A 19262-nucleotide genomic window follows, 5' to 3' on the forward strand; every position below is an offset into this window, starting at 1 on the left:
AGATATGATACAGACCTTTAAATACTTGAAAGGTATTAATATACAAAACAAATATTTTCCAGAGAAGGAAAAATGGTAAAACTAGAGGACATGAATTGAGGTTGTGGGGTCATAGACTTAGGAGTAATGTCAGAAAATTATTTTTCACGGAGAGGGTGGTTGATACTTGGAATGCCCTTCTGATGGAGGTGGTGGAGAAAATAAATTGTGTTGGAATTAAAAAAGGTGTGGGATGAACACAGAGGATCTCTAATTAGAAAATGAATGGTATAAAAAACAAAAGGGTTGCATATGGATTTGCATGTCAGGTGGTGCTTTTATGGTAGCTCTGGCTGTATCAACTAAGGCCAGTGCTGGGCTGGCTTATACGGTCTGAGTCCTGCATATAGCAATCCAGTTTAGGATAGGCTGGAGAGAGCTTTGACAGCAAGTCCAGTAATTTGGAATGTGAGGACAGTGCTGGGCAAACTGAAAAGGTGCTAGCGGGATATAAGCCCAAATGTAATGTAATGGAAGCTGGATTCAACTCCCACAGACAGGCCTTGTGATCTTGCATAAGTCACTTAGGGCCAGGGGGTCTTTTACTAAAGATTAGCTTGAGTCATCTATCTGCAGCAGGGCCCATAGGAATAAAATGGGGCCTGCTGCTGGGAACTTGAGCTAACCTTTAGTAAAAGAACCCCTAAGTGCAGTGGTGTACCAAGGGGGGGGGGCAGTGGGGGTGGTCCGCCCCGGGTGCACGCCGCTGGGAGGGTGCCGCGTGCGCCTGTCCTTCGTTCATTCCATCCGGAACAGGTAACCTGTTCCGGGGCAGAGGGGGCATGGAACAAACGAAGGACAGGTGCGCGCGCGGCACCCCTCCCCCCCCAGCAGTGTGTACCCGGGGGGGGGGGTTATTTCGCAGGGGGGGGTGCTGCACCCAGGGGGCGGGGCGCATCGGCGATCCGCCCCGGGTGTCAGCCCCCCTAGGAACGCCACTGCCTAAGTGACTTATGCAAGATCACAAAACCTGTCTCTGCGGACCGTGTGATCAATTGCCTCAGGACAGGTACTAGTATGTAATACCTTTGGCTCAGTGCAATGCCTTGAGCTACAACTGAAAAGATGTGAATTCAATTCCTTTAAGGATTACTAAATTCTTCCCATAGACACAAACTAGACACTATTGGGAAACAGGATACTGGCTCAATAGACCACTAACGAAAGTAAGGCTTTTATTTATTATATTTAACAACGCTTATATCCCGTAAAACTGATAGATACTATGCATACTTAAAATTAACATTTAAAAACACATATATTAGAAGAACACCACGCCCACAATCCCAAAGAAACATCAACGTGCAATTTGCACGGCACCGGGCTCAACAAGGAAGAGTGCGCGCGAAGGCCCACTAGGTCAGCCGGCCCACGCCCACCACAGCACGCGCCGTTCTTCTCACTCTGCGAAGTTGCCGCCGGATGTGAGAGAGGGTTTGTCCCTTGCCGGCCGCCGTTAGGCCGTTACGTGGCACTGGCAGGCGCTTCCCTATCAGCTCTAGTGCCGGAGAGCGACCGCCTCTGAGGAGGGAGATAGAGAGACAGCAGGAGCTGCCGTCGCCGCCATGCTCACCTTCTCCGAGCTCCTCGTTCTCCTAACCTTCTTCCTGGCTACTGCCTCCGGCTATTTCATCAGTATCGATGCGCACGCCGAGGAATGTTTCTTTGAACGGGTCAGCTCCGGCACCAAGATGGGCCTTATGTTCGAAGTGGCAGAAGGAGGCTTCCTGGATATCGATGTGGAGGTGAGGCCTGGACAGACGGGAGAGTGTCGACCTGGGTGGTACTGGGGGGTGGTGTCTTTGCGTGTGTGGACAAGTTCGGTTCCTGTAAGAACCTCTCTACGTGCATCTTATAGCTGCCATAGAGCAGCCGTCCTGCAAAAGGAGTCTCGGTTTTATTAGTGGCGGAGGGGGCAGCAGCGTTGGATATGGATTATACTTGGTATATTGCTAGCTCAGTCCTCTCTAGTATCGCCGAAGACCAGGAAATGGAAGAAAGCTACTACTACTAAACCTTACAAGGTGTAGGTAGTAGTACTGTAGACACGTGAGAATCCAATCTGGACAGACTGAGTGAGGAGTAAACCATGCTAAACTGCAGTTAGGATTTTATGCCAGCACTCTTTCTTCACGGGGCTCAACCATTAGGTAGGGCAGTCAAAACACAGAAATAGGTCTTGACACACAAACTTTATTTGAGCAGCCTGGCGAGTGGGTAATTTTAAAATAGCTCATACCCAGATTATTCTGAGAGTGGTGATGATGGAATTATGGTTACTTGCAGATGGGTAGCAAAAGGCCTATAAGACAATTGGGGGAGGGGATGCAAGGCTGAAAAATTGTTCAGGGTGCCAGATACTCTTTCACCAGCCCTATTTTTCATCTGGAGTGGAGGAGTAGCCTAATAGTACAGCGGACTTTGATTGAGAACTGGGTTCAATTCCCACTGCAGCTTCTTGTGACTCTGGGCAAGTCGCTTAACTCTTCATTGCTCCAGGTACAAAAATAAGTGCCAGTATATAATATGTAAACTGCTTTGAATGTAACCACAGAAAGGCGGTATATCAAGTTCCCATTATCTCTCCTCCTTCAACCCTTTGCTTTCAACCACTGTCAGATGATTGATCAAAGTGGCATTTACAATAGGAAGGTGAATGAATTTTGGATTTAGTTCATGGGGTTTTTTTTTTTGTCAGTGATAGCGCAAGGTGCATTACATTCAGGTGCAGCAAGTATTTTCCTCTCTCAAGAGGACTTACAGTTTAAGTTTGTCCTTAAGGGTTAAGTGACTTGCCCAAGATCACAGGAACAGCAGTGGGATTTGAACCCTAGCTTCCCTGGTTCTCAGCCTGCAGATCTGTTAGGCTACTTCTCTGTTGCTAGAGGGCAAATAGAGCAAAACAGCTGTGTTTAGAGAATACAGTGATCACTTCTATTGTTACTGTGACTAGAGACAGTGGCCATGGGTTTCCAGCACCCACAGTCACTGTTAACATTTATGACTCCTGATAGTTTTCCTTGGTGAGAGATCCAAGATGACTGTTTGGTAAGAAGGCTATGGAGATCTCTGTGTGGAGTGTGGCAATAATCTACTTTTCCTTGGATCTTTTCTTCTTACCTCAATATGCCGAAGAGGAAAACAGCAGACTCCTGCCTGCAGCAGACAACAACCCTTTGGCAAGCTGCAATCACTAGCTTTGTAATGGCCATGTCCTGGGGCTTGTCAGCTGTTCAGGTGATAGGGAGAGTTGAACTTCGGGAGTGACATGACGCTTAGTTCCCTAGGTCTGCAAATGTCTCCCTCGCTGATTACTGCAGTGTCAATGGAGCAGCAACGTGAGTCTGTGAAGAACTCATTGCTGAGTGTTACTGTTGGTGGGACCCAGACGCTGATAGCACTGATGGGAGAATCATTGACATCTCAGCCAGATTTGGCACAGACGCCTCCACAGGTGGAGGTGAATGCTGCAGCAAAAGAAATAGGGTTGGAGATGACCCTTCCTTGATAAATTACATTAGACTTAATATGGTCAGCTCTGAATCCTGTCTATAAGGTATGTGCTGGTTTGGCTACCATTACAAAAATCTTGGCTTTTGGGGAAATGTTTGGGAGGCGATCCACGAATAACAGAGCTTTTAACTATTAGGGGGAATCCGATATTTTTACCCGGGATGGAGAACCCGGTTTTTGTACGGTGAGAACAACTAGGTCTCAGCTGTTTGGGGGCAGTAGTGGATCTGGAGGGAGAGATTAAACCTTTAGATCAGTTAATTTCCCCTGATTCTATTAGCTGGGGTGACATGTTTGCTCATTGTCAGACAAAGCATTATATTCAATCCCTAGATAAAGAGGCGCTTAAATTTAGACTGGGGGGGGGGGGGGGGAGAGATTCAGATATTATATGAGGAGCTTTCAGAAGAGGCTCCCTCTATCTCTTTCAGAAGAGGCTCCCTCTATCTCCAGTATTCAGAAGAAATTATGGTCCTTGGTACCTGGAGAGGGGCTGGCCCAGCTTCGACAGAGATGGGAAGTAGATGTGGGTTGTGATCTTGCTTCTTGGGATATTGCTGCTCATCTCAGGGGTATTCCCAAATTACTTAGTGGGGTGGGGTATCGAGAATGTGCCTTTTGAGTAATACATAGAGCCTATTTTACACAGTTTAAATTGTTTAGATCGGGTGGAATCAATACACCTACTTGAAATGTAGATTATCTGATAACACTTTTTATCATGCGTTTTGGGGATGCATAGTCATAAGACGTTTCTGGAGGCGAGTGGTGGCCTTTTTATCCCTTATGATGTCTGGCCGAGTCAGCAGGACGCCTTCCCAGTTGGTTCTGGACTGTCCTGGTTCATCAGGGGACTAAATGCGGAAGAAATACTACTGTGTCGCAAATTCTGTTTGTTAGCGATGAAGTGTATTTTGCAGTCGTGGACCTCAGCGGAAACCCCTGAATTCTGGCATTGGCGTAATCAAGTGCATCAGCTACTGACTTGGGAAGTGCAGGAGGCCAGAGGTTCCTGTAAACGCAAAGCTCGATTCCTTAAGATTTGGGGTCCTTTTCTAGCCAGACTCACACAGCGCGGCAGAAGCCTTATTCTTAAGTTATGAATGACTGAAGTTGATATGACTATTTACCCTGGAGCTCACATTGCATAATCTAGGGAGGGGGGGGGGAAGGAGGGGGGCGGTTGGGATAGCTTGTTATTGATACGTATGTGCTAAATATTGCTGAAAACGTTTAAATATAAAATTCAGAAAGGGGAGGCGGGGGTAAAATGATAAAAGTTTGAGGATGGTTTAAAACACTTGTGCTTCATTGGATACAGTTTATGTTTGACTTTTGTGTATTTAATTGTGAATATGCTAAATTTGCACTGTCTTCAAGAAAAATGTTGAAACATACAAAAATCTTGGCTGATGTTCAAAGATTGGATCAAACGTCTCCTCAGCACTCTCGTAAATTAAATTATTTACCTGGCCAAATTCAGCAGAATAGAACTGCCCAGACTGCAGATAAGTTGATACTCCAGAGAAACATAGAGAACTTTGACAATTACACAAGACAATTGAATATCAGACTCTGAAAGTTTCCTCATATGTTTAGCCACACCTAAGGAGCTGTTCCATCATCTGTTCCTTAAGGAGTATTTCAAATGTACTGATTCCACTTTCTCTTTTACATAACATTTTTATTATTTTCCTAATCCTTGTAATTCTCAGGCACATCTTCAAAGTTATAGTCGATGTTTCTTCTGATATTTTGGAAAATTCTACGGAGGGGTTACAGTATGGTCTACTCTATTGGTCTCATTTGTCTTTTTACAGGACTTGCTTTGCCTGTTTTTCTGTTTTGTTTACTATAATTTTTCTTTTTTGGGGGGTGGGAGATATTGTTCCCCGATGTTTCCAAGTAGACTCAAAACAAGAGGAAGAAATTTTTGATTTAGCGTCAATATGTCTTGACGCAGGGAGCCAAGATTTAATGTAGGTACCCTTGTAAATATGTCATTATCTTGGATAGCGTTTGCATATGTTTATGACCTGCCCCAAATTACATTTTTTTACTTGAAGGTAGATATGGTGGTATTGCTAAAATATCAGATCCTTCGTCATGTTGAAATAGAGGTATTGTGCATTAAAAATTGGTTAAAAGAAAACAGAGTAGGGTTAAATGGTCAGTATTCTCAATGGAGAAGGGTGGATAGTGGGGCTCCCAAGGAGTCTGTACTGGAACCGCTGCTTTTTAACATATTTTTATAAATGATCTAGAGATGTGAGTAACTAGTGATGTAACGCAAAATTATTCAAAGTTGTTAAATCGCAAGAGGATTGTGAAGAATTACAATAGGACCTTTTGAGACTGAGAGACTGGGCATTCAGTTGGCAGATGATGTTTAATGTGAAAAGTGCAAAATTATGCATGTGGGAAAGAGGAACCTGAACTATAGCTATGTAATGCAAGGTTCCACATTAGGAGTCACCAACCAGAAAAGGGATCTACGGTAGATGTCATCGTTGATGATACGTTGAACCCCTCTGCTTAGTGTACAGCGGTGGCTAAGAAAGCAAACAGTGTTAAGTGCTTTGAAAATGAGCCCCATAGTGGAATTAGAAAAGGTACAGAGAAGGGCGATGAAAATTATAAAGGGGATGGGACGACTTCCCTGTGAGGAAAGGCTCAAGCGCCTAGGGCTCTTCAGCTTGGAGAAAAGACAGCTGAGGAGAGACATGATAGAAGTCTATAAAATAATGAGTGGAGTGGAACAGGTAGACGTGAAACACTTGTTTACTCTTTCCAAAAATACTAGGACTAGGGGCATACAATGAAGCTACAAAATAGTAAATTTAAAACAAATGGAGAAAATAATTCTTCACTCAACGTGTAATTAAACTGTGGAATTCGTTGGCAGAGAATGTGGTAAAAGCAGCTTAGCGGTGTTTTAAAAAGGTTTGGACGGCTTCCTAAAGGAAAAGTCCATAGACCATTATTAAATGGACTGGGGGAAATCCACTGCTTATTTCTAGAATAAGCAGCATAAAACGTATTGTTTTGAGATCTTGCCAGGTTCCTAGCCTGGCCACTGTTGAAAACAGGATGCTGGGCTTGATGGACCTTTGGTCCATCCCAGTATGGCAACACTTATGTTCTTATGACCTTTTATTGCTTTGATGGACTATGGCTAGACTTCTACCATTCTTATTTTAATTTTTTCTGAATTTTACCAGCTTCCTATGGTTTATGGTTTCTTGGATCTCTCAGCAATTTGGTCTGTTATAGTGAGTTAAAAAAATGTACATGTCTTTTTTTTTTTTTTTACCATGTTTCTGACTAGTATTATGATGTACTCAATTTTTCCTTTTCAAAGTTGTATCTTTGATTTTTTTTTCTTTATTTGCAAAATAAAAACAAAAACATTTGTGACCCCCCCCCCCCAACACACACTACATCACAAAGTCCCTGCACTTTTTTTGTGTGTGACAATACAGCTTTTCTTGCAGCACCCCCTTCAGGCTGGTGGTCTGGGCCCCCCTCCCCCTTGCTACTGATTATAGATAAATATGCTTCTGTCCCCCTCCCCTAACGTTAGGCACGATCCATGGCCATAAGCACTATTCTATAAACCATGTCTAACTTTAAGCGTGGCTTATAGAATAGCCCTTTTCTCAGGACCATATGTAGAATTCACCTCAGTATGTATATTTGGCCTTTACACAGGTGTTTAGCATGAATGTGCTTTTATAGATTGTAAAGTACCTCTGATCTAAGAGCCAGGATACAGCATTTGTTGACTTTCCTGAGAATTTAGAGGTAGAGGCTTGAGTTGACCTATGATTTGTACAGTGTGACATTTGTGAGGGGGGGGGGAGAGAATTACAACTATTTCTATGAATGTTGCTATTAGTTTGCAGTTGGAACTCACTGGAACAAGTCATGTATGCTTTTGACACTTTACAATTATTTTAACCCTGAAAGAGCAGCAAAACAAATTTTTCTTGTACCTTTTAGATTACAGGGCCTGATAATAAAAACATGTACAAAGGAGACAGAGAATCCAGTGGGAAATACACATTTGCTGCACACATGGATGGGACATACAAATTTTGCTTTAGCAATAGAATGTCCACCATGACTCCAAAAATAGTGATGTTTACTATCGATATTGGAGAAGCTCCAAAAGGACAAGACATGGAGACAGAAGGTAGGAAGAATTTCAAGGAAACAATCTGATCACTTATCTTGTTCTAGTATATTCATATCATGAAGAGCCTGGTGTGTAAATTAATTTCAGGTACTAGCAGCTTTCCCATGGTTTAAAAGCAAAAACATTTGAATTCCTTAAATTTTTTTTTGCTCTAAATATAGAAAATGAGCTTTTCAAGAAATGTAACTTTCTAGTAAGTTTACTAGAAAGAATTTAATATATATGTAACTTTTTAAAATCTGCCTTTCTGTGATTTTTACCACTTTTTAAGTTGTAAAAATGTAGCCTTGCTAGTTACTCTCTTCATTCTTCACTTGTTCTCATTTCTTGCACTTTTCTCCAGGTGGTGGAGATACATGGGATGGTATGTGTCCTGTTTAAAAGCTCATTTGCATTCTTACAACTTGCTCTGCATTTGCTGTCCTATTTCTAACAATGACTAAGATGTCATGAAATTGTTGTATAATTGCTATGTATACATATATGCACTGTGTGTGTGTGTGTAGAGGTGGGGAGGGGGTAATGTAGTATTGGTAATAACCGCTAAAGGAAATCAGATTATTTTATACTTTTTGTTTTTTCATCTTTTTGAATTTTACTTGCAAGTATTGAAAGTGATATATTTGATAGCTTATGTTAAAGTTGTCATTGATTTTTGGAGAAGGTGTTTTCCAGTACATGTATAATGTACATTAATTGAAACTACAAGTTCTTCATTGTGCTCATTGTGTCCTTCTTACAATTAACAACACCTGACTTCTCAGTAATAGTGGAGGTAAAATGAAAAATAAATGTAAAACAATCTAGTAATTGGGTTTGATCACTTAACTACAGCATTAGTTTATAGATAAAATGGATGATGATCTGTTTTGTTCTGTAGTTGGTGTGTATTTGTTTTATAATTTACGGTCTGTGCCAGAGGCGGGGATAGTGCTGGGCAGACTTATACAGTCTGTGCCCTGAAGAGCACAGGTACAAATCAAAGTAGGGTATACACAAAAAGTAGCACATATGAGTTGTCTTGTTGGGCAGACTGGATGGACCGTACAGGTCTTTTTCTGCCTTCATCTACTATGTTACTGTGTAATGCTAAATGTATATGTGTTCCCTAATGTTAAAATAGTATTAAAAAAATAGGATTGAATTTCTATATTCTACCTCAGGACCACAAACAAACTAACTTTGAATTGTTAGTACTTAACATTAGCCTAATTCTCTTTCTTGAAGGACTATCCACAGTTTAGTAACAGACTGAATAGGGGACAGTCATGGCCCCTTTCTTAACTCAGACTGCCTCATCTCCATATGGTTTGCTTCAGTCTTTATTACACTCTGAACTTCAGAGGAAGAACAATCTGCCATAAGTCTGTAATGTGCTGCATATCTGGTAGCAATATGCAACTAAAATTATTTTTCCTGGAATCTTAGGCCTGGAAGGGATGTCATAAGGTCATCTGTCCATCTCTCTGCTTTTAGATATGAACCATTGTATCTAAACTATCCCATAAAAGATTTTAAGACCTGGTGACCAGGGCTGAGGAGTTGGTACACCAGTCCTTTAGACTCTTACTCCAACTTCTCTATTTTTCTGTTGTCTGACTTTGATGCCTACTGATATTAGACTTTAATTTTATCTTTATCTATCTATCTATATAATATATATATATAACAATTTTTTTTATTTTTTAATAAATCTACCATATAATGGTGAGTTTAAATTTATTTATTTTTATTTATAAATTGCTTTTACAATATATTTTCAAGCATAGCATCTTGAAAGAAAGTGAAACATATTCCTCAATACATAAAAATAAAGAAAAGTCAAAATATACCAATGGTATTACAGAATTCACTCAAGTCCTACAATTAAGGATTCCATGATTTAAAACAGAGGAATCAATATCAGGAAATAGTAAGGAAATAGCTATTCGCACAGGATTATGGCGATAATCTTATTTTGGTCCAGTTGTTGACTTAGAAGCGATTACCGTATTTTTCGGACTATAAGACACACCGGACCATAAGACGCACCTAGGTTTTCCTCCCAAAATAGTTACAGGCCCCCTTCCCTGTTCCAGGCACCCTCCCTCCATTACAGGCATGCACTCCCTCTGTTACAGGCACACACGCACTCCCTCCCTCCGTTACAGGCATCTCCCTCCCTCCGTTGGAATTTTAAAACTCCTCACCTCGTCGGTGTGACTCGCGGTAGCAGCAGCGCTTCAGCATGCACGTTGCTCTTCACTCAGCCAGCCTTCTCTCTCTAAGCGGGACCAGAGAGCTGAGAGAGAGAAGGCTGAGTGAAGAGCGACGTGCACGCTGAAACGCTGCTGCTACCGCGAGTCACACCGACGAGGTGAGGAGTTTTAAAATTCCGAGGGAGGGAGGTGCCTGTAATGGGGAGGGGGGCTACATTTGGACTATAAGACGCACCAACATTTTCCTCCTAAATTTGGGAGGAAAAAAGTGCGTCTTATAGTCCGAAAAATACGGTAGTTTGGAGAGCTGAAGTGGATCAGTAAAAGTATATTTTACATTATCAAGCTTAATAATACACTCGCAGGGGTACCTCAGGAAAAAAGTACCCCCTGCTTGAATAACTGGTGTTTTCATCATGAGAAATTATTTCCTTTTTGGGGGGGTCTCCCTAGAAAAATCCGGGAACAAGGAAATCCGAAAACCAAGAAATGGCTTCTCCCAATGTCTAAAAAACATCTGGAAGAGCCATTGCTTGCCAGGTAATAAGTCCACTGTAGCAACCAAGGTTGCTGGTGTGGCCTGTTGAGTATCCGAAGTTTCCAGGAGAGCAGAAATATCCGATATTTGTCGTACATTCTGATCTGAAGCTTTTTGAGGAAGATAGAAAACTTTTGAAAACGGTGGTAAATTAGTTTCTGGTATAGATAAATTCTCCATCAAATATCTCTTCAACATATCGCCAGGTTTTACCATCGGAACACATGGAAAATTAATAAAACGCAAATTTAAATTCCTGGCATAGTTCTCTAGATTTTCCGATTTAATTCTTAGACTGGATATATCTTTCAGATAAATTTATTTATTTTTAATTTTGAAGCTTTACTAACTACGACTCCACTGCCCTGCTGATTACACAAACCTTTCCAATAAGAATGCCACCACCTCATAGATATTGCCTGCATGTTTGGAAAGAATGCAAAGATTTGCAGTGTTCTATTGTGGATTGAGAAGTGGTTAAAAGATAGGAAACAGAGGGGTCCTTTTACTAAGCTGTGGCAAAAAGTGCCCCTAGCACTTACATGGGTTTTTCCAATGCACTAAGGCCATTTTTACCACAGCTGTAAAAATGGCCTTTTGTATTAATGACTATGCACAAATGCTGCCATTAAATATTTTTACTGTGTGAGTACTGGCTGCCACCCATTTTGTAGGTTTTAAGGGCTCGTGTGATATTCCTGCTGTAACCAGTTAGCATGTGGTAATGTAGTTGCTCTAACTGCTAAGCGCAGGAATATCCATTCTCTGTCCTTGACATGCCCCCTCAAAATATATATATATGCATGTGGTTAGTATGCGCTAATTTGGCAGTTACCGCAGCATGCCTGAGCACGTCCTGTGGTACACCATTTTAAGCTGTGTTAGATGCGCATCAGTGCATAACGCAGCTTAGTTAAAGGGCCTCAGAGTGAAGAAAAATAAATAGTAAAGTGACAGCTTTTTAAAATGTATAAATGGTCTGGGAAAGGGAGTTAGTGTAGTCATTTCTAAATGTGCATGACTTAAAATGAGTTAGCTGTTGAATCGCAAGTGGATTTTAGATGTGCCTGGAGAAAAAGTCTGTAAACCATTACTAGCTGTGCAAACCTGGACACTGCTTCTCTGGGTATGAGCAATAAGGAATGGATCCACTCCTTGGGATTCTGCTAAGTACATGTGACCTGAATTGGCCACTTTCAGGGTCAGGATTCTGTGACCCAGTATGGCACATAGGTGGAGGACACTTCTTCATTGTGTTCAGGGAGGGGTAATTTGTGTTGATTTGGGGTGCTATGGTTAAACAAGTGACTTCTCCCCATGTTACTCTGTTAAATGCATTGTACATTACAGCAGTATTACACCCAGAAACATTAACAGATAAAGTCTCATCTTGGCTCTTATTCTGTTACATTCAGCAACCGATTAGGAGCATCTACTACTATATAAAAGACCAGGGGCACGCTCTCCCTCTGTCCACCCGGCCCTTTGAGAGATTTATAAATTATTGCAGTTTGTGTATACAAGTAGCATAAAGTGTAGATTACATTCTGAAAGGATTTGTGCCATCACCCAGGTTGTGAGAAAATCATTAGTGCTCATTTTGTGTTGAGGTAAGGTAAGCTCTTACAAGAGCAGTTATTAAAAGAACAGACCGTTCTGAGAATGTAAGCATAGAAATAGTTACTCTGGTTCAGTACCTTTTACCCACCAGGCATCCTGTGACCTTCAGTGAGTTACTTAACTTCCATGCTCATATTTACCCCCCTGTTTACTAAGCCGTGCGGTAATGCCGAAACATCCCATTCACTTTGAACGGGTTGTGTCGGCATTGCCACGTGGCAGCAGGTAGAGCAACTTAGTAAACGGGGGTTATAAATGGCATTTCTAATGCAACTGTGTTAATCGACGTAGAAGTGAAAACTTTAGGACTGCAGAAAAAGGCTTTTTAAAAATTAGTTGTGAATGTTAACATTTCCAAAAATGTTTCCAAAATATTAGAAATTTCTGACATTGCTTGTTTGAAATTCTTTCCTAGCACACCAAAACAAATTAGAGGAGATGATCAATGAATTAGCAGTGGCCATGACAGCTGTGAAACATGAGCAGGAGTACATGGAAGTCCGAGAGAGAATACACAGAGCAAGTGAGTGTTTTTTTGTTTTTAATTGTGTTTATACTACATCATTGTCATTTCAAATATCAGTAGCTGAGGAGTCTGGTTTAAGTCTGTACACCATATGATGCCTGGTTCAGAGTTTTACCTTTCTTCTTTTATTTGGTTCACTTTAGTTGATTTCTAGTGCTGATCAGTGTTACTGATTTCCTCAATAAATATACTATGAATGTCTTATTCCATAATTATACACTCTCCAAGTAGATTCATCGCAGATTAAAATATAAGAAACCACCCTGATCAGGTGGAATTACATAGTATAGACAGAACACACATTGAAAAATTAATATAAACAAATCCTGAATCAATCCATATCTATTTCAGAAAACAAATGAGTCTTCAAACTTTTCCTAAATTACAAAAAAAAAAAAAAAAAGAGAGATCTGATATAATTTGGTAGCCCTAATAGGTGCTAGATCTAGAGGGAGTGCTTGACTGTTGCACTTCTCTGAGTTAGTTTGACCCCATTGGGCGGACAGTGAAATCTAGAACCTTGAGCTTGGATGTGGCAGCAAATAATGGTTTTGACAACTGTAATGCCATACTTTGGTAAACTGGCCTGTCAGGTTTTCCTATATAGAAGCTACATAAGCTCAGAAGAGACTCTCTTCCCTTTTGTTTGGGATGTATTTTCCTTGTTGCACACTATGGGGTAAATGTTCTACAGTTTACTCTCCTAAATCAGGAGCATAATCTATTTTGGAGCATAGAGTATGCTCCTAATTTAGAAGCGTAAATTATGCTCATAATTTAGGAGCATAACCTTTATAGAATAAGGCCCTAAGCGCAAATTCTGTATTGGCAATTGTGTAGTTGCTGTTATAGAATAGGTAAGTCGGCATTTAGGCACGGCTACTTCAGTATGACAACGACTGGTGTAAATGTCTGTGACTAAATGTTGCAGTTGTGCATCTAACTGACATGATTCTAGAAGCTTAGCGTGTAAATGTTTGGCGTATCCCTCATCTGCACACCTCTTTGCAGTTATTCGCTATAGATTTTGAGCAACGAGGGGCCCTTTTACTAAGGTGTGCCTAAAAGTGGCCTGTGCTGGTGTAGGCGCATGTTTTGAACACGCACTGGTCCATTTTCTCAGCGTGCCTGGAAAAAGGCGCTTTTTTTTTTGTGCCGGAAAATGGACATGCGGCAAAACTAAAACCAGCGTGCATCCATTTTTGGTCTGAGACCTTACATTGACTTAGTGGTAAGGTCTCATGCGCTAACCAGGCGGTAAGTGTTCAATGCTCGTAAACTGCCGATTATCGCCGAATAAGCGCCACACGGTAGAAAATATCTTCTACTGCGTGTTTTTGGGTGTGTGCCAAAAATGGAATCACTACCTGGGGCACACTGTGGCCAGCGGTAGTGCCAATTTGATGCGTGGTGTCTGCGCCTTAGTAAAAGGGCCCCTTAGTTTATAGAATATTGACTAAGTGCAGTTATATGTGTAACTAGAAGTAAATGGCAATTAGCACCAATTCAGTTATTGCTGATTATTGGTTGTTAGCCCCAATTAGTGCTTCATTTTCCAATTAAGTTGTGCATAACTGCCAGTATTCTGTAGCCAAGGTGCGCAGAAATGTGCACACAAGATTGTAGGATTGGGGAGTGTGTGCACTTTCCCAGCGTACTGTACAAATGCACTGTTGATGACAGCGGTGTTTTATTTGTTGGGATTTATTAACTACATTTATGAAGAGGTTCACCCAAGTTAGTGTACAGCAGGTACAGTTTAACATAAAATTTACAATTTTGTTAAAAGGATAACAATAGTAAAATTACCAAATATAAACATAAATACAATACACAAGGTAAACTTGGAAATGACACATTTAAACCTAATCAGGGGACTTAACATGAAACAGTATTAAAAATAGAAAAGAAACAAAAAGTGGAGTCAATCAGTCAAAAGTAGGAAACTGGCTTTAAACAGAGAAAAGGTTTATAACACCTATTCCCATACCAGACACTACACTGAATAATAATAGCTTCAATAACCAACCTAAAGTCACAAATATTTATTTCATAAATGTATAACCTGCTAACCCACAGAGGTACACTACAGGTTCTGCAGAGCTGTTAAATGTGTATATTTTTTATATCTGTGAGCAGGGTGTCCTGTTTGATCACCATACAAATTGCTTTTCCTTGCAGAACTAAATTTAAATCGCTTTGCTGAGGAGCATTAGAATTAAGAACCAGTTAATGATTCTTTCTATTGTCATCTGCTAACAAGATTTTCTTTTGACCCCTGATGCATATTCTTATTTCCAAAAATACAGTTGTGTCGGGCTCTTTGAATTATTTGGATACTGGCAATAAAAGCAGGCACACTTCTGTGGGTATGCAGGTGCACAAATTTATAATGTAAACCAGATGCCTGCTTTTATGCAATTTGCATATAGATGGGAGCAGAGATGGAGTTGTGATGTAAAGGAATATTTGTACACTATCCCCTGGACTCTGCATAGGTTGCCCAAAGTTCGTCGTGTAGCCCAGATGCACACCTAAACTAATTAGTCAGGTGCTAGCAACCAATTATTGAGGTTAATTGACACTAATTTGGAATTACATATGTATCTGCCTACACACCATTCTATAATACTGAGTGCCCAAAATGTCTTGTGTGCAGCCCAAAAGGGGACATTGCCATAGGAAGGGCATGGGTGGGTCAGGAGTGCTCCATATATTTAGGCGCAGTGTAACAATACTGGGGTTACACACCCAACTTTGCATGCCAGGATTTAGAACAGGTTTCAACTGGTGTACGTCTTTGCACCCAAAGTTGGGCGTAGAATCCTCTCTAAGCGCTATTCTATAAAGAGTTCTCATCCTGGAGCATCCTTTATATAATTTCGCTTAGCGCGGTTTTATTCCAGTGCTTAAGTTTGACCTCCATTTACACACAGGTTATATGCACACTTTATTCCTGCTGGAATTCTGTGCAAAATTCCCCCAGCTGCTCAGGATTTACCCTTTTTCACGCAGAATCTATTGCAGTAGTACTGTGGGAACAGCAACTGGTTGGCTTGCCTCCCTTGTCCTACCTTAACACCCCTGGTGGTCTAGTGACCTTTTCGGGGCAGGAAAGAACACCACTCTTTCCTGCCCGCTGCTGCCGCTCTCTTGTCAGTGGAGACACTTCTTCAAAATGGCCACTGCAAGCGGTAATTTTGAAGAAGCAATGGCATTGGCCCAGATCTGCAGCAGTGGGCAAGAAAGAGTGGGTTCTTTCCTGCCCCAAAGAAGTACTCCCGATGCAGATCCTCCTCCTGCCATGGACCAAGTGAGTGCAGGTGCAGAGGATCTGGAAAAAAATGTGTGACTGTTTGCAGGGGGGACTGGAAAAAAATGGAATTTGGATGGAGTGTGGTGGGTTAAAAAAGGTGGATGGAGTATGGATGCAGGGGGCTGGAAAAAGGTGGATGGTATCTGTACAGAGAGGGGGAGCTGTAAAGAGAAAAAACAAAGGTGGATGCCATGGGTGCAGGGAGGGGTGCTGTAATACTGTTTAAATTATGACAAACTTGCAGAATTTTGAAATTTTTTTGCACAGAATTTTGCCAGGAGTAACACTTTGACGACACCCTATTTGGAGCAAGGGTCATGGGCATTTGTGTGCTGCAGGTGCTAGTTCTGGATGCCTGTGTTGCTCTTTTTGAAGTCTCATTTAGGTAATAAATCTTGTATAGCTAAGTTGTAAAGTATTATATGAACAATAATTCTAAATTATTTGCCTTTCAACAGTTAATGACAACACAAACAGCAGAGTGGTTCTTTGGTCATTCTTTGAAGCCCTTGTACTAGTTGCCATGACCCTTGGACAGATCTACTACCTGAAGAGGTTTTTTGAAGTCCGAAGAGTTGTTTAAGAAGACTTCTTTTTTTTTTTTCCCTAAGGAGCCAGAACTATAATTCACACTCTACCAAACATCTTGGCCACACATCATTTTAGTTCCTGTTTTACTTTTTGAACTGAAGTTACATTTATTTCTAAGTCCTTTTGTAGTTCAAATAAACCTGTTTGTCTCCTCTTATTTTCTGTAACAAAGACAAGATTGATAATTGTCCCATCACTGAAATGTTTTTAACAATTGGAATGTGTACGTTATCAAAAGATGGCAATCTAAATTGCAGAAGATTGTAAGGTGCAATGATACAGCGGCCTTCTCTTTTCTTTACCTGTAATTAAAAGGCATATTGCATAGCTGAACAGCACAAAACCCCAGGATGCAGCTGGAGCTGTATGCATTTGATGGATCTTTTCGTGCCTGGAGCTAGCCAGTTATGTATATGTGCTGCCATTTGAAGCTGTTCTGGAAACCTGTCCATGAAATGTTGAAAAGCAGTGCACTTGGTGATGAGTCAGAGGAGCAACACCAGTTGATGATGGCTTGTCATGAACAGATGAAATGATTTACATATGACATGGGGCTATACATTAGATATTTCCTATATGTGTACATGGGCTCGGTATCCATCCCATAAACATTTTATTTGATCAATTATTCCATAAACTTTCAGGAACCATATTTTTCTTGTTTAATTCTACAGTTAAGCAATGTTTTGAGCTTGGAATGCAGTGATTCGAGAGACCAGTGGTAGCCAGTCACTAATATCATTGACCATTGTGTAAGCCATCAACATTACAGATTCACCATAATAGTTTCAGGCAAATGAAAAGGGCCTCAAACAACCTCTCCTGACTCATAACTGTTACCAAATCATTTAAAAGGCAGTCCTTTAACCAGTATTTTTAACTGGTCAGTAGCTTCAACCTTCCCCTTGTATCCTTTTCCACATTTTAAACATTTTATTTACAGAATTCCAAGCCTTTAATATCGTTTGTTTCCATTACTTATGGTTTTAGGTTGGTTATTGCTATTTTGTCTGTTTATACCATTTATTTCTCTGTCTTAATGCTGTCAGACAAAACCAGTTGTGAGTAATGCTTTGGCAAAATTGAATTGGTGGAACTTTATAATGCCAGAAAGACCACATTCTTTAATGGCATTCTTTATTTGCCCTAATCTTGTTACAGTTGTACTGAGCTGAATGCTCAGTGCTGATATTCTCTTTATTTTAGGCGTATCTGGATTTCAGTTTGTTTTAAACAAAACTCTCTTTTTTTATTTGATGATGGGTTTAAATTTAAAAAGTGTTTGTTTATGGTGTGGGTGCTGATCAAGATTATTTTGTGACTGATGTAAATTAGTTGCTTGTACTTTTTGGCCTTTTTGAAAGGGGGGAAATCTTTACAAATGATACAATTTTGTACAATTAATTTAAGAATTATCGTCTGTTTCATGTTTAAAATAACCCTTTCCAACTTGGGGCAAAGATTTATTGCAGCAGTTCAGAGTCAAGGGGACTGTGACATTTCTGTAAGAGAACTGGTGTATGCCAATTTTGTGTGAATATCACTTCAGAGTTGAATTTGAAGATGTACATTTTGAAATTGCCTGTGTAACTAAATATGGCCCAAGTGCAGAGAACAATAAAGACAACATTCTTTAAAGTTTTGCATTTTTCTTTTGCTTTCTTATAGTTATGTAGATTGGAGGTTTAGTTCTGTTTACATTACAAATTCTTGGACCCTGCTTCATCCTAATTATGGTGCTGCACTTTTGATTTGGTCGTGTCAGTATGAACAGTTATCTCTTAGTAACATCCACTGATTCAGACATTATCACATATCTTTATTCTGGCTTTGTAAAAATAAATGGAAATGTTTTAGATAGAAAGATTGGAGTCTTCTGCAGGAAGTTGAAGAGATGGAGATCAACCCTCGCCGTTCGTGTAAGAGTAATAGATTTGTAGTCCTCCCATAGTAACCATTCATATTATCTCTGCAGGTTCCCTCAAACCTTAAAAATGGCATGGCTTTTTGAAACCTAGGTTATTTTCTGTGAGAGTATTGCTAAACCTGTTAGCTTAAAATGCTGGTTGACGAGTTTTAATTGTTCAAGAAGGAACACTACAAATTTTAAAATGGTTGGAAAAAAAAATCATAAATTTGCACCTCGTTTTTATAATGGAGGATCAGGTGCAATGTCCTTGCTGGTATTTGTACCAGCCTGTTTTAAGTAGTAGCTCAAGGTGAATTACATTGAGGGCCAGTAGGCATTTCTTTAGCCCTGTAGTGATAGTGTAGCAAGTCATGCTATTTTGGGGGAGCTTGAGCCCAAAGTGTCTGGGCACACAATTCCACCTGCATGAGTGACCCCTCAACAAATAATAAAAACCTGAGCTGGTGGGAATCCCCAAGCCCCGCCAGCTGAAGAGATCCTCTGGCGGCTAGAACAGGTAACTACTCTACTTGCTGCAGTGGCAGCAATGCATGGACAGTGCTGCTAAAGGAGTGACCTGTTCTGCAGGCCCATCTGTGACTATGCATGCCATTGCCCTCTAAGAAGTGTTAGTCAAAGTAAGTATTTTTTAAATGTGTTTGTTCACTGTACTTTTACTTAATAAAAACCACGGAGACCCAGGCAAAGGTATCGGCCTGCTTATCCGACATTGCTGCCTGGATGTCCAACCGCCACCTGAAACTGAACATGTCCAAGACCGAGCTCATCGTCTTTCCACCAAAACCCGCTTCTC

General features: G+C 40.7%; 1 protein-coding gene across 2 annotated transcripts; it reads left to right on the top strand.

Moving 5' to 3' along the window:
- The first annotated feature begins 1425 nt into the window (after positions 1-1425).
- TMED2 (transmembrane p24 trafficking protein 2) lies at positions 1426-18177 on the top strand. Of its 2 annotated transcripts, XM_030218475.1 has the most exons (5): positions 1426-1784; positions 7555-7747; positions 8094-8114; positions 12522-12629; positions 16407-18177. In XM_030218475.1, the coding sequence occupies exons 1-5, from the start codon at positions 1605-1607 to the stop codon at positions 16529-16531; spliced, it is 627 nt and encodes a 208-aa protein (XP_030074335.1). In that variant the 5' UTR covers positions 1426-1604; the 3' UTR covers positions 16532-18177. The 2 variants fall into 2 exon arrangements, with proteins under 2 accessions (XP_030074335.1, XP_030074336.1); XM_030218476.1 differs by lacking the exon at positions 8094-8114 and having other exon boundaries at positions 1439-1784.
- The last annotated feature ends 1085 nt before the right edge of the window (positions 18178-19262 follow it).

This window comes from Microcaecilia unicolor, chromosome 11 (assembly GCF_901765095.1).
Source record: "Microcaecilia unicolor chromosome 11, aMicUni1.1, whole genome shotgun sequence".
In the NCBI taxonomy this organism is placed as follows: domain Eukaryota; kingdom Metazoa; phylum Chordata; class Amphibia; order Gymnophiona; family Siphonopidae; genus Microcaecilia; species Microcaecilia unicolor.